The 15,349-nt window shown below is 44.2% G+C and overlaps 1 protein-coding gene across 1 annotated transcript in view; it reads left to right on the forward strand.

The window, feature by feature from the left end:
* Positions 1–2,594: 2,594 nt before the first annotated feature.
* Positions 2,595–15,349, forward strand: part of LOC137336147 (substance-P receptor-like) — a 64,173-nt gene continuing 51,418 nt past the window's right edge. Inside the window, exon 1 of the mRNA XM_068001627.1 lies at positions 2,595–3,296. Coding sequence (XP_067857728.1) covers positions 2,905–3,296 — 392 coding nt within the window. The 5' untranslated portion in view covers positions 2,595–2,904. The remainder of the gene's footprint in view (positions 3,297–15,349) is intronic.

Raw genomic sequence — 15,349 nt, forward strand, 5'->3', positions numbered from 1 at the left:
ACAGTAAATGAAGTAAATAGTGAGGAGGATAGTAACAGTAAATGAAGTAAATAGTGAGGAGGATAGTAACAGTAAATGAAGTAAATAGTGAGGAGGATAGTGACAGTAAATGAGGTAAATAGTGAGGAGGATAGTGACAGTAAATGAGGTAAATAGTGAGGAGGATAGTAACAGTAAATGAAGTAAATAGAGAGGAGGATAGTAACAGTAAATGAAGTAGATAGTGAGGAGGATAGTAACAGTAAATGAAGTAAATAGTGAGGAGGATAGTGACAGTAAATGAAGTAAATAGTGAGGAGGATAGTGACAGTAAATGAAGTAAATAGAGAGGAGGATAGTAACAGTAAATGAAGTAGATAGTGAGGAGGATAGTAACAGTAAATGAAGTAAACAGTGAGGAGGATAGTGACAGTAAATGAAGTAGATAGTGAGGAGGATAGTGACAGTAAATGAAGTAAATAATGAGGAGGATAGTAACAGTAAATGAAGTAAATAGTGAGGAGGATAGTAACAGTAAATGAAGTAAATAGTGAGGAGGATAGTAACAGTCAATGAAGTAAATAGTGAGGAGGATAGTGACAGTAAATGAAGTAAATAATGAGGAGGATAGTAACAGTAAATGAAGTAAATAGTGAGGAGGATAGTAACAGTAAATGAAGTAAATAGTGAGGAGGATAGTGACAGTAAATGAAGTAAATAATGAGGAGGATAGTAACAGTAAATGAAGTAAATAGTGAGGAGGATAGTAACAGTAAATGAAGTAAATAGTGAGGAGGATAGTGACAGTAAATGAAGTAAATAATGAGGAGGATAGTAACAGTAAATGAAGTAAATAGTGAGGAGGATAGTAACAGTAAATGAAGTAAATAGTGAGGAGGATAGTGACAGTAAATGAAGTAAATAATGAGGAGGATAGTAACAGTAAATGAAGTAAATAGTGAGGAGGATAGTAACAGTAAATGAAGTAAATAGTGAGGAGGATAGTAACAGTAAATGAAGTAGATAGTGAGGAGGATAGTAACAGTAAATGAAGTAAATAGTGAGGAGGATAGTAACAGTAAATGAAGTAAATAGTGAGGAGGATAGTAACAGTAAATGAAGTAAATAGTGAGGAGGATAGTAACAGTAAATGAAGTAAATAGTGAGGAGGATAGTAACAGTAAATGAAGTAGATAGTGAGGAGGATAGTAACAGTAAATGAAGTAGATAGTGAGGAGGATAGTAACAGTAAATGAAGTAAATAGTGAGGAGGATAGTAACAGTAAATGAAGTAAATAGTGAGGAGGATAGTAACAGTAAATGAAGTAAATAGTGAGGAGGATAGTGACAGTAAATGAAGTAAATAGTGAGGAGGATAGTAACAGTAAATGAAGTAGATAGTGAGGAGGATAGTAACAGTAAATGAAGTAGATAGTGAGGAGGATAGTAACAGTAAATGAAGTAAATAGTGAGGAGGATAGTAACAGTAAATGAAGTAAATAGTGAGGAGGATAGTAACAGTAAATGAAGTAAATAGTGAGGAGGATAGTGACAGTAAATGAAGTAAATAGTGAGGAGGATAGTAACAGTAAATGAAGTAGATAGTGAGGAGGATAGTAACAGTAAATGAAGTAAATAGTGAGGAGGATAGTAACAGTAAATGAAGTAGATAGTGAGGAGGATAGTAACAGTAAATGAAGTAAATAGTGAGGAGGATAGTGACAGTAAATGAAGTAGATAGTGAGGAGGATAGTAACAGTAAATGTAATAAATAGTGAGGAGGATAGTAACAGACTTCAGCAGGACACTGACAGTCTGATGAAATGGGCAGACACATGGCAGATGAAATTGAATGCAGAGAAGTGTAAAGTGATACATTTTGGAAGGAAAAATGAGGAGGCGATATACATTAAATGGTACAATTTTAAAGTGAGTGCAGGATCAGGAAGACCTAGGGATTCACATGCACAAATTTTTGAAGGTGTTAAAAAAGCTTACGAGATCCATGGCTTAATAAATAGAGGAATAAAGTACAAAAGCAAGGAAGTTACGCTAAACCTTTATAAAACACTGGTTCGACTTCAGCTGGAGTATTGTGTCCAATTCTGGGCACCACACTTTAGGAAGGATGTCAAGGCCTAGGAGAGGGTATGGAGGAGATTTTCCAGAATGGTGCCGGGGATGAGGGACTGCAGTTTTGTGGAGAGACTGGAGAAGCTGGGGTTGTTCTCCTCAGAGCAGAGACAATCATGGGGCGATTTAATGGAGGTGTTCAAAATGATGAGGGGTTTTGATAGAGTGGATAGGGAGAAACTGTTTCCAGTGGTAAGAAGTCACAGATTTAAGGTAATTGGCAAAAGAAGTTGTGGTGGTGAGGGGGGGGAATTAGGGGGAAAAGAATGCATGCAACCAGTTGCCATGATCTGGAATGCACTGCCTGAAAGGACGGTGGGCAATCCTGGAGATCCCAGGCGGGAGAGGATCGGGGGAGGTTCTAGTCTTTCTCCTGCCCTCCGCGCAGCACTGACGTCCTCCCGTACAAAAATACAGATTTTTTTTTCTCTTAAAAGCCCTCGCCTCCTCCTCCTCCCTCCTCCTCCTCCTTTCCCCGGTGCCTTATCTGTCAGGCTGCTGGAGTCAACACGTGTGTGGCGGAGCTCGCTGAGCAAGCAGCAACACACTCACTCACTCAACGAAGCGGCATTTCACAGCAAGCAATGAAAGCAGAAAGTTTAATTTGGAAACCTTGGCACTCAGCTACTGACTGAAGGCAATGCTGGTGAGCTTCCGAAAGCTCAATCTCTGCATTTCCCCCTCTCTCTCTCTCTCTCCCTCCCTATCATATGTGTTGAGGTTCTGGGAGTTGCAAGGGTCTTCCGACCTCCGGACAGAGAGAGAAGGGACCGGTCTCCCGGCACTGCTGCCATGGACCTTGACCTTCTCAACGTGTCGCTGAACGATTCTGGGCCAGGGAACGACACTGAGATGCAGGACACCAAGTTCCTGCAGCCCAAGTGGCAGATCGCCCTGTGGGCTCTCGCCTACTGCATCATCGTGGCGGTGGCCGTCTGTGGCAATGCGGTGGTGATGTGGATTATCCTGGCCCACAAGAGGATGCGGACGGTCACCAACTACTTCTTGGTCAACCTGGCTTTCGCCGAGGTCTCCATGGCCGCCTTCAACACGGTCATCAACTTCGTCTACGGCATCCACAACGAGTGGTACTTCGGCCTCGGCTACTGCCGCTTCCACAACTTTTTCCCCATCACTGCCATGTTCGCCAGCATCTACTCGATGACCGCCATCGCCCTGGACAGGTGAGGTCCCTCAGGCTCGCATTCCGACTCGGACACCCAATCCGACACTACTTTTACATGTCTCCATCCACCCAGTGGTTATTTGGAAGTGCTCTCCTCTCTATCTCGCTCTCTATCTCTCTCTCCTTACCTCTCTATCTCTGTCTCTTCTCTGTCTCTCTCTCCTTACCTCTCTATCTCTGTCTCTTCTCTGTCTCTCTCCTTACCTCTCTATCTCTGTCTCTCTCTCTCTCCTTACCTCTCTATCTCTGTCTCTCTCCTTGCCTCTCTATCTCTGTCTCTCTGATATCTCTCCATCTCGCTCTCTGTCTCTCCGTCTCTCTCCTTATCTCTCTCTCTCTCCTTATCTCTCTATCTCGCTCTCTGTCTCTCCCCTTATCTCTCTGTCTCTCTCTCCTTATCTCTCTATCTCGCTCTCTGCCTCTCTCTCTTCTTATCTCTCTATCTCGCTCTCTGTCTCTGTCTTTCTCTACCTCGCTCTCTCTCACTGTCTTTCTCTCTCTGCTTCTCTCCCTGTCTGTCTATCTCTCTCTCTCACTGTCTTTCTCTCTCTGCTTCTCTCCCTGTCTGTCTGTCTCTCTCTCTCTCACTGTCTCTCTCTCTGCTTCTCTCTGGCTGTCGCTGATTTCTTTTGGGTCAGGGTATTAAGGGTTACTGAACCAAGGCGCGTAAATGAAGTTAAGATACAGATCACGATGATTTAATTGAATGGTCAGCAGGCTCGAGGGGCTGAACGACCTCCTGCTGTTCTCCGTCTCTTTCTGTGTCTGTCTCTCTCTCTCTAAGTCTGTCTCTCTGTGTCTCTATCTCTCTCCACATATCCACATGTACAAAGATCATTTAAACTCTTCTCGCAATCTCCCCAATAAAGTCCCTCGATCAAGCCCATTTCTCTATCCGAAGGGGTCATCTCACGGAGCTGCAGTCTTATATGGTGAGAGCCTCACCGCTGCAAATACGAACTGGGATGTTCGGCGCCTTCACATCTCATTCACATCTCTCCTAAGAGGGAGACGGTGAATTGGAGCCAGGAGGGACGAGGTGTGAATGAGGGTGATGAATTGTCCCGCTCCCCACCTTCTCTCAGAAACAGAGTGTGACGGGTTTCACAATTGCTCAGGTCCCGGTGCCCCGTTTGCCTCCCTCGGTTCACTCGGTGTGGGTGAAAGGGGGTTTGCAGTGTTGACCCAGGAAGGAACTGGCCATCAATGTGGGGAGCCCGGGGGCTGGTGCCAGGAGCTTCCCACAAGATGCAATCTCTCCCCCCCCCCACCCACCCCGAGTATTTCAAATCCAACATCACGGGCTCAAAACTGGGCAACCTGACCGACTCAACCAAACAGCCATTCACGTATTACAGTGTGGACACATTGTACACAGACACACACGGAATTAAAAACTCGCCATCAAGTTTGTAAAAAAAAAAATCTCCAAATACTGACAATCCGAAAACAAGATCAGAAAATGAATCTGAGCGGGAAATCCCGTGAACATTTCAGGCGAGACCCTTCCACAGATCCTGTGGGTGAAATCGCGGGGTGATTTGAGAAGGAAACACGTTCATGGTTTGTGCGAGATTTGCTGCCTCCTTCTTTTTTATAACGGCGAGACCTTTTTACTCGTTTAAAAATAAATATCTTAAAACGGCAGAGGGATCCCGTGTGAATGCCTTCATGTGTTTGTCACTCGCATCGAACCTGCATATTTAAACCCTGTGCTGAGTCCCACGATCGTTCCTGTTAAGGAGGGGTTAATCTTGCCGTCTGTTTTCAGCCCCTGTGCTGACTGAGGAAGCTTCTCCTGGGAGCGGAGAAACAGTCTCTGGAAACAGCATTGGACCAACAAATCCCACTCTGGGTACATTTAGAGGGACAAGTTCTGCTCAACAGATGTATTTTGGTGTTACTGGAAATGAGAAGGGGACACAGCTTAGTTCACTTGAGAGCTATCAGTCCGACTAACAGTGGACAGGCGAGATGCTCCTGGGAACATTTTGCCAAGGTTTTTTTTTGTGTTCTAAACATTCTAAACGAGACTTTCTCCCTGATGCAACATTTATTAGAAAAGGGAATAGTGCCAGAGGACCGGCGGACAGCTAATGTTATACTCAGTCTGTAAACACCATGTATTATTGTTCAATATGTATAAATGCGTAGGCTTCAAGGAGATCTTGAAACATTTGCCTGAGGAAGGAGAAAATCTCCGAAAGCTTGTGAATTTAAAATAAAATTGCTGGACTATAACTTGGTGTTGTAAAATTGTTTACAATTTAAAAAGGGAGATAGAACAAGTCCAGGGAGCGAGAGACCAGTTAGCTTAACGTCAGTGGTCAGAAAGGTTGATAGAATCTTTACTGAAAGATGTAATAGAAAAACATCTAGAAACTGAAAATATAATAAAGGATTTCAAAAGGGAAGGACACGCTTGATTAACCTTATTGAATTCTTTGAAGAAGTCACAGAAAGGGTAGACAAGGGTAATGCAGTAGATGTAATATATTTGGATTTTCAAAAGACTTTCGATAAGTTACCACATAGTAGACTCATAGTGAAGGTCAGAGCATGTGGAGTCAGGGGACAAGTGGCAGAATGGATAGCAAGCTGGTGACAAAACAGGAAACAGAGAGTAGGGGTTAAAGGTAGTTACTCAGACTGGCAAAAGGTGGGAAGTGGTGATCCACAAGGATCGGTGCTGGGACCACTGTTGTTCACTATTTACATAAACGATTTGGACTCCGGAATCAGAAGTACAATTTCAAAATTTGCGGATGACACCGAATCGGGAGTATAGTTAATACTGAGGAGGGCTGCGACAAAATACAAGAGGACGTTAATAAACTGGCAGAATGGGCATGTAATTGGCAAATGAATTTCAATATCAGGAAAGGCTGGGGTTCTTTTCCCTGGAAAAGAGAAGGCTGAGGGGTGACCTGATAGAGGTCTTTAACATTGTGATCGGGTTTGATAGAGTAGATGGAGAGGAAATCTTTCCACTTGTGGGAGAGTCCAAAAGTAAAAGCCATAAATATAATAGTCACTAAATATAAGATAGTCACTAATAAATCCAATAGGGAATTCAGGAGAAACTTCTTTACTCAGAGAGTGGTTGGAATGTGGAACTCGCTCCCACAAGGAGTAGTTGAGGCGAATAACATAGATGCATTTAAGGGGAAGCTGGATAAACACATGAGGGAGAAAGGAATAGAAGGATATGTTGTTAGGGTGAGATGAAGAGGGGTGAGAGGAGGCTCGTGTGGAGCATAAACACCAGCATAGACCAGTTGGGCCGAATGGCCTGTTTCTGTGCTGTAGTCTGGATGTAACTGCCTGATTTATCCTTCAGTCTTTGGTGCTCAGTTCAGCTTCTCCCAACGAACTGTTCAAAAGCCAATATTTAATTTTGCTGTGTATTGAAAATTCATCCCATTGAATTCTTTATTCGTTCATTTCATTCCTCATTGAAGTTTGAATCGAAACCTCTGGACAGCGGCAGCAGACAATAAGAGCGACTTGTAGCAATGATTCGGCACAGACACAGGTGGTTTCGGGCTCTGTCCTTGGAGAAAACGTTTAACAACAGGTTGGGCAAGAATTCCCCTGGTCGTTCCGTGTTAGCGAAATAAACTCGAGGAGGGGGAAGGATCTCACATCTTTGTGTTTTCCAGCAGGATTGTTAAAGCGTTGAAAAAAGAAATCACAAGGGGATGGAGATTAGGCAAAGATCTTTCTGCTGTTCACCAATATCATGTATCGAATCTTGGAGTTTGGTGATGCACTTACTTTATCGCATTCCCAAACTCACTTGCTGCAACAAATCGAGCCCTTTATTTTACCAAAGATTCAAAGTGCTCTAAAAACAGCATTGTAGAAGTTTAAACTGCCACAGATAACGTGTTGTCACGGCAGCCGACAACAGCAGAGCGTTCCTGCAACTGAACCTGGTCAATAGAAGGCCTTTTAGGAGCTAATGGCCTTTTAAAATCCTCTCACAGTCATTTTAGCAAGATTTGTAAAAATGCTGTGAAGAACGATGACTCATCTGAAAATTCTTTGTGTTTTTCTCGCTGCCTGTACTTTGTTATTGTGAAATATTTCCTCTTTCACATCGAGTGCTGTGACTGGCCTTAGAATTGCCTTGGAGGAGTCAGTGAGCCTGATTGTACGAGGGGGCTGAATTCAATCAGTGGAAATACAATCATTAACCAGGCTGCTCATTACCCACTGTGCAATGTGTATTCAGCTCCCTCACACTGTCAAACTGTCCAGCCCCTTCCCGATCCCTCCCGACAACATCAACACTTACTGTTCAAAGAAAAAAAAATATTCTTTTAAAAGATCGGAGAAAAGAAAAGGCAATTAAGAATTCTTTGACACACTGACCGAGAGAAAAATTGATACTTGTGATTATTTCTTTTCTTCAAAGTAAGCCAGGAGAGTATATATTTAAATTCATGGAATCATAGAAAGGTTACAGCGCGGAAGGAGGCCATTCGGCCCATCGAGTCTGTGCCGGCTCAATGCAAGAGCAATCCAGCTAATCCCACTCCCCCGCCCTATCCTCATAGCCCTGCATTTTTTTTCCTTTCAAGGACTTATCCAGTTCCCTTTTGAAAACCACAATTGAATCTGCCTCCACCACCCCCTCAGGCAGTGCATTCTAAATCCTAACCACTCGCTGTGTAAAAAAGTTTTTCCTCCTATCACCTTTGGTTCTTTTGCCAATCACCTTAAATCTATGTCCTCTGGTTCTTGACCCTTCTGTCAATGGGAACAGTTTCTCTCTATCTGTTCTGTCTTGACCCTTCATGATTTTGAATACCTCTATCAAATCTCCTCGCAACCTTCTCTGTTCCAAGGAGAACAACCCCAGCTTCTCCAGTCTATCCACGTAACTAAAGAACTCATCCCTGGAATCATTCTAGTAAATCTTTTCTGCACCCTCTCTAAGGCCTTCACATCTTTCCTGAAGTGCGGTGCCCAGAACTGGACACAATACTCCAGCTATAGTCGAACCAGTGATTTATAAAGGTTCATCATGACTTCCTTGCTTTTGTACTCTATGACTCTATTTATAAAGCCCAGGATCCCGTATGCTTTTTTAACCACTTTCTCAACCTGCCCTGCCACCTTCAACGATTTGTGCACATCTACCCCCAGATCTCTCTGTTCCTGTATCCCTTTTAGAATTGTGCCCTCTAGTTTATATTGCCTCTCCTCGTTCTTCCTACTGAAATGTATCACCTTGCATTTTTCAGCATTAAATTTCATCTGCTACGTGTTCGCCCATTCCACCAGCCTGTCCATGTCCTTTTCAAGTCTATCACTGTCCTCCTCACTGTTCACTACACTTCCAAGTTTTGTGTCATCTGCAAATTTATGAGTTGTGCCCTGTACACCAAGTCCAAGTCATTAATATATGTCAAGAAAAGCAGCGGTCCTAGTACCAACCGCTGGGGAACACCACTGTACACCTCCCTCCAGTCCGAGAAACAACCGTTCACCACTACTCTCTGCTTCCTGTTACTTAGCCAATTTTGTATCCATGCTGCTACTGCCCGCTTTATTCCATGGACTTCAATCTTGACGATAAGCCTATTATAGGCATCTTATCAAACGCCTTTTGAAAGTCCATATACACATCATCAACCGCATTGCCCTCTGTTACCTCATCAAAAAACTCAATCAAGTTAGTTGAACATGATTTGCCTTTAACAAATCCATGCTGGCTTTCCAAGCGACTGCTAATTCTGTCAAGAAAGTTCTCCTGAACACACTTCAAAAATTCCTCTCCCTCTTTGCCCCTGATATTATTACTGTCCCATTCTATATTCGGATAGTTGAAGTCCCTCGTCATCACTACTCTAAGGCATTTGCACCTCTCTGTAATTTCCCTGCAAATTTGCTCCTTTATCTCCTTCCAACTAGTTGGTGGCCGAGAGAATACACCCAATAGTGTAATGGCACCTCTATTGTTTCTTAACTCTAAATTGGTCGAAAGTAAATGAAAAATTGATAAAAGGAGAAACTTCTTTGCTCAAAATGGTAATTTTTTTTAATAAATGCACGTTCCGGGTGGGGAGCCTTGTCTGCCGGGAGCGTATCTCGGAAAATCGCAGACCCCTTAATTTTCTGTCTGCATTCTTAACGTTTCCTCTAAAGAGTGATAAATGTTTGGAATAATCCGAAAGGCAGATTTTTAGGGGATTTGCAAGATGTAGGCGGTTTCACACTTTGCCGACAAAACAAATGTAATTCGTTGTGTGAAGCAGTTCCAGACAAGGGCCAAAATAAATGGAGGCACTGTTATTCTTATATAATGGGAGAGTTAAGGTACCAGAGGCACAGGTTTCAATGGTCTCATAGCCCTTTCTTGTGGTTGAATGTTCTTATGTCCGTTTGACAGTGAAATTCCTGTAAATTAAAGGCATTCCCTCAACAACAACAAATTGCGTTTTTCAGCACCTTTAAGGGAGGAAAACATCCCAAGGTGCTTCACAGGAGGGTAATCAGACAAAAATTGACACCGAGCCAAAGGAGAGAGAGGGACAGGTGACCAAAAGTTTAGTCAAAAAGGTAAGTTTTAAGGAGTGTCTTAAAGGAGGAGAGTTGGAGAAGCAGGAAGGTTTAGGCAGGGAATTCCAGAGCTTGGAACCTAGACGGCTTAAGGCACGGCCGCCAACGGTGGTGTGAGGGTAGGGGGGCACGGACAAGAGGCCATGGGGGAACGCAGAGATCTCGGAGGGTTTTAGGGCTGGAGGAGGTTACAGAGATAGGGAGGAGGGGGCGAGGCCATGGAGGGATTTGAAAACAAGGAGGAGAAATTTAAAATTAAGGCATTGGCGGAGCGGGAGCCCATGTAGGTCAGCGAGCACGGGGGGTGATGGGTGAACGGGACTTGGTGCGAGTTAGGATACGGGCAGCAGAGTTTTGGATGAGCTCAAGTTTACGGAGGGTGGGAGATGGGAAATAGATCCAAACAGTAAATCCTTATGCAACTGGCTGGAACAGCTCTAACAACAGAAGCAATACACAGCAGGGACTCATGGGTCCCACCGACCAATCACTAGACAAATCTTTGAGCTGAGAGATAGTCATTTCTGAAACCTACATCGCATTTGCAAGATAGTTTAGACTTGATGGGGCAATATTTCTCAGAATAATCACTCCGTGGGGTCCTTTGTTGATTATAAACGTAAAAGAAACAAGAGTCACAACGGAGCTGTGGGAGGGAAACCCTGAAATCTGATGGTTGGATGGTTTTATTGGTAATTCACTTCTCTGTGGATTTCACATTAGATTAAGAAGCAAGGGACAGAGTAGCACAATGTCACCATACACTGGTGTGCCAGCGGGCTGTGCCAGTAGGTGGTAGGATGTCCGTGATTCCACACACGTGGAGTGGGCGACAGTAGTTGTGCGGACACGTTGAGGCACTCAGATTATGAATGGGAGGCAGAATCTGAGTTACTCTTGGTCATCTCCTCGTGGTCAGTAATAGAGTGGGATTGGTAGAGACCAAAATATGGTCACCTGCCCGCCTCTCTCACCAGCTGGGAACGATGTGTGGTGCGGGGCGACTGAGTGGGTTGAAATTTTGTGCGTACATTTAAAAAAAAAATTTTACGCTCAAGGTAAGGGATGTTGGGGAATCAAACATTTCGTCACTCAGTGTCAGTATTAAGTATTCCCAGATAGTTCACGGCATGGCAGATGGAGAGTAAACCACCTCCGGGTCACACAGTAACTTTCTACTGGGCAACCACAGAACTGAAAGTTATTTTAGCAGATAGTTTTGTTTAGAGAAATATAGAAAATAGGAGCAAGAGTCGGCCATTCGGCCCTTCGGGCCTGCTCCGCCATTCAAAATGATCATGGCTGATCGTCGAACTCAGTACCCTGTTCCCGCTTTTTCCCCATATCCCTTAATCCCTTTAGCATTAAGAAATATATCTATCTCCTTCTTGAATACATCTAATGATTTGGCCTCCACTGCCTTCTGTGGTAGAGAATTCCACAGGTTCACCACCCTCTGAGTGAAGAAATTTCTCCTCATCTCGGTTTTAAATGGCATACCCCGTATCCCGAGACTGTGACCCCTGGTTCTGGACTCCCCAGCCATCGGGAACATCCTCCCTGCATCTAGTCTGTCTAGTCCTGTTCAGCCTGGTCCACTGTTTGCCCCTCGTGCTTTCTATACTTCTGCATATTATTTGGGCATGTGCCCTCTCCCTAAGTGCTTCCTTAGCCCTGGTCGTAACACTGGTGGCTGAATTGCTGAGATAACTGGGGAGCTGCCGATGATTCGGAAAGTCCGCTATCTGCCTATGCAGCGAGTCCTGATGTAACTGCAGCCGTGCTCGGAGTGCCCTGTGCTGAAGTCGATGTGGGCTCATAGCTTTCTGAGGCACGGTGGACCAGAACTGCTCCTGAGATCAGTGTCTTCCAGCTGTTCCTGTGCTTCTCCACGCACCCCCCCCCCCTCTGGAGGCTGTCACCTCATGGTCTGTTTGAGTATAGAAATATATGGGTCTATGTGAGGTCGCCGAGTCCTTCTGTGATGGTTGCCTGTAAGTATTATCCAAGTGAGCTGGCGAATTTTGTACGCTAAAGAATCAGTAGCAGCAATGTGAGCAGACTTGGGACTTGCTCCTACTGCTTTGTCTACGGGTGGCCTAATTGTGGTGAACAGTTCAGTTGCCACTGGTGTTGTTCCTTGGTCAGCATCAGATACAGTGCGGACAACCATTCATCCATTCCTTGCTCTGGTTTGGATGTGGAGCCAAGTGCCTGCTCAACCCAGTTCACATGTTTAACATCCTCTGTTGGGAAGAAGTCCCACTAAGGTCTCTATGTTGTGACAACTCACAAAGGTCTCCTCACTTTCTAGACTTCTGCCACCACCAGCCACCATTTCTGCTGGACCTTCAGCCTGTGCTGCCTCATTCCTCAGCATTAAATAATGGACGCAAAGTGCCTGTATCTGGGCTCTTACTTGCTGCAGCGAATTCTCTTCTACAACTACTCCCTGAACGTCACTGGGTTCTCCACACTCTGTGAGAGAGGAGCTGAGACTCTGCCAGCACTGAAGTACACCTTTTCATTTGTATCATTTTCATCACATGAACTACGAAGCACGAGTTTGTGTCGATGGACGCTTTGGTGCCTAACAGTAACGTGATCATAGAATATATAATTATGGTACAAATCAGGCGGCCCATGATCCAATGCCCACGCTCCACAGAACATACTCCTCTATTAATCGCAGCATGCTTTCTTCAGCAGCACATCATTCCCCAGCGGACTCCTTGTCCCCTGTAATGTGTCTTTAAACAGTGTGAAGTCAGGCAGGATCAGGGGAGCCATGTCATTTCCTTTTCCAGCTGCTCATTCTCCTGAGCATGTGTTCATGCAATTTGTAGCTAACACCTCGCCACTTCTATCCTAGTGTTTCTCTGTGCGAGCAGCGTTTTCCTGCCCATGTATACAATACAGCTCCAACTCTGAGATTCTCCCCCACGTACGTCCCTCGTGTCCACATTTTGCATTCATTCATTTGTCTGTGTGAGGATTGTTTTTTATTCATGACATCTTTAACGACTCAGACTTAAATACATCTTCTCCGTCTCCAAATTAAAAAAAAGGATGAAACCCTCGCCTTACTTTGGTGCTCATCCAAGTCAGGATACCTGCTCCGAAGCTCTTCCCAGGTTCTCCCAGCGATGGCCCATGAATTCAACAGATCTGTGACATCCTGCCACTGCCCTTGTGTCCACTGCAAATCCATGGGGTAACCATCCTCTCCCCTCCCGCAGCTCGCTTCCGCCCCTCAAAAGTTCTTTTTTTTTCAAGTATGCTGTCAATCAATGATCTGTGCAATAATTATTCCAAAGTTTCTGTCGTGCCATTTGTGGAACATCTTGTGCACAGCTGGATAACACAGATGTTCCTTATTTATGCTGTCTGAAGGACAATTAGCAACTCAAGAGGTGCGAAAGGAGCATTCGTGTGACGTGACTAGCTAGCTTTGGGCCGACTAAGAAATTTGTGTTGCAAAGTGCCTGGCTGCTGCAAAGCTGCCATTTTCACATCTGTCGAGTGGATCAAAACAGGGCAATTCACACTTTATTCCAATAAAGAGGAAAATATTTTCTTGGGTGTCATAACTAGAAAGGAGCAGGTGGTCTCTGAATTCAGGAGGGGGATTTAGCTGCTTGCAATTAGACATGACCTTAATAGGACCGGTGTACCAGCATATTCATGCCCTGATAAAGTTCGATGGAGCCTGACAAGGTGCGTGATACTTTGATAAGAATGACTTTGATGAAATGAGTGCAAAAAGTTTTTTTAAAAAATCTTTGTGTCTTGGCTCATTCAGCGATTAAAACAAGAATTACACGAAACACTTAACAAAGAGATAAATTATACACAGATGCGATTCAGATTTCTCAAGCACATTCCTGTTTTGAAGTGCATCTGACAGTCGTTTACATTTGGCATGTCAGACATTTAAATTGGGACCGCAATTTCTGCTTCCCTCAGGAATTCTGTACAATTGGACACGGTCTCAATGACTGAAATTCAGCTAACTGGAAAGAAAGAAAGACTCACATTTACATCGCACCTTTCACGATCTCAGGACATCCCAAAAACACTTTACGGCCAATGAAATACTTTTGAAATGTAGTCACTGTTGTAATGTAGCAGCCAATTTGCGCACAGCAAGCTCCCACAAACATCAATGAGTAAATGACCACATTTAGTGATGTTGGTTGAGGGATAAATATTGGCTAGGATACTGGGGAAAACACCCCTGTTTTTCTTTGAATAGTGCCATGGGATCCTTTAAGTCCACCTAAGAGGGCAGACTTCGGTTTAATGTCTCCTCTGAAAGACGGCACCTCCGACAGTGCAGCACTCCTTCACTGCTGCACTGGAAGTGTCAGCTTGGATTTTGTGCTTGAGAGTGGGACTTGAACCCATGACCTTCTGACTCACAGGTGAGAGTTCCAGCAACTGATCCATGGCTGACTAACCAGGGCCATTGCTTCATGTCAACAATTGGAGGCTGGTTTTATCCAGCCTTCGTTTACCACTATCCATGTCCCCAAACTGTCCGGTTCTGATCAGTCCTGGGATCAATTGGATCCAATTCAGGAATCATTTGCAACCCTGTCCTGATTTGGATGCTGCCAATTGAATTGCTGCCCTTTGTCCTGCACTTGCTACAAGAGCAAATTTTTCCAGGTTTAATCTAAAAAAAAAATTAACCTGTGAACAAAAGTTGTACGTCCATGAAATGTTCATTTCGAGCAGTTGATTGACTTTCAAACAGAATGAAAGATAGTTAAGAAACCTAAGAACAGTTAAGGATTAGAAACGACCATTCAGCCCCTTGATGCTCATATCTCTGGTACCAATTCTCCTGGCTGATCTTCTGCATACGTTTCGATCAGCGCTGATGTCTTTTGTCCCTCCTACCTTCCCCGGTAGATTAATTCTGAAAGATTTATCACAGTCTGAGCAAAGAGGACCTCACAGTGCCACACCTCGAAGCGTCATAGGAACAGGAGGAGGCCATTCAGCCCCTCGAACCTATTCCGCCATTCAATTAGATCATGGCTGATCTGTACCTCAACTCCATTTATCTACCTTAATGGCCGAGCTCCAATTTTAAGATGATGTCCCCTCTTTCTTGATTTCCCCCATCAGAGGAATTAGTTTTTTTTTAATTCATTGGATGCGGGTGTTGCTGGCGAGGCCGGCATTTATTGCCCGTCCCTAATTGCCCTTGAGAAGGTGGTGGTGAGCCGCCTTCTTGAACAACTGAGTGGCTTGCTCAGCAATTTCAGAGGGAGATTAAGAATCAACCACATTGCTGTGGGTCTGGAGTCATGTATTGGCCAGAGCGGGTAAGGACGGCAGGTTTCCTTCCCTAAAGGGCACCAGTGGACCAGATGGGTTTTTACGCAATCCGGTGGTTTTGTGGCCATCATCACTGATACTAGTTTTTTTTAATTCCAGATTTTATTTAATTAATTGAATTTAAATTCCTCA

The sequence above is a fragment of the Heptranchias perlo genome, chromosome 20, assembly GCF_035084215.1.
Source record: "Heptranchias perlo isolate sHepPer1 chromosome 20, sHepPer1.hap1, whole genome shotgun sequence".
In the NCBI taxonomy this organism is placed as follows: Eukaryota; Metazoa; Chordata; class Chondrichthyes; order Hexanchiformes; family Hexanchidae; genus Heptranchias; species Heptranchias perlo.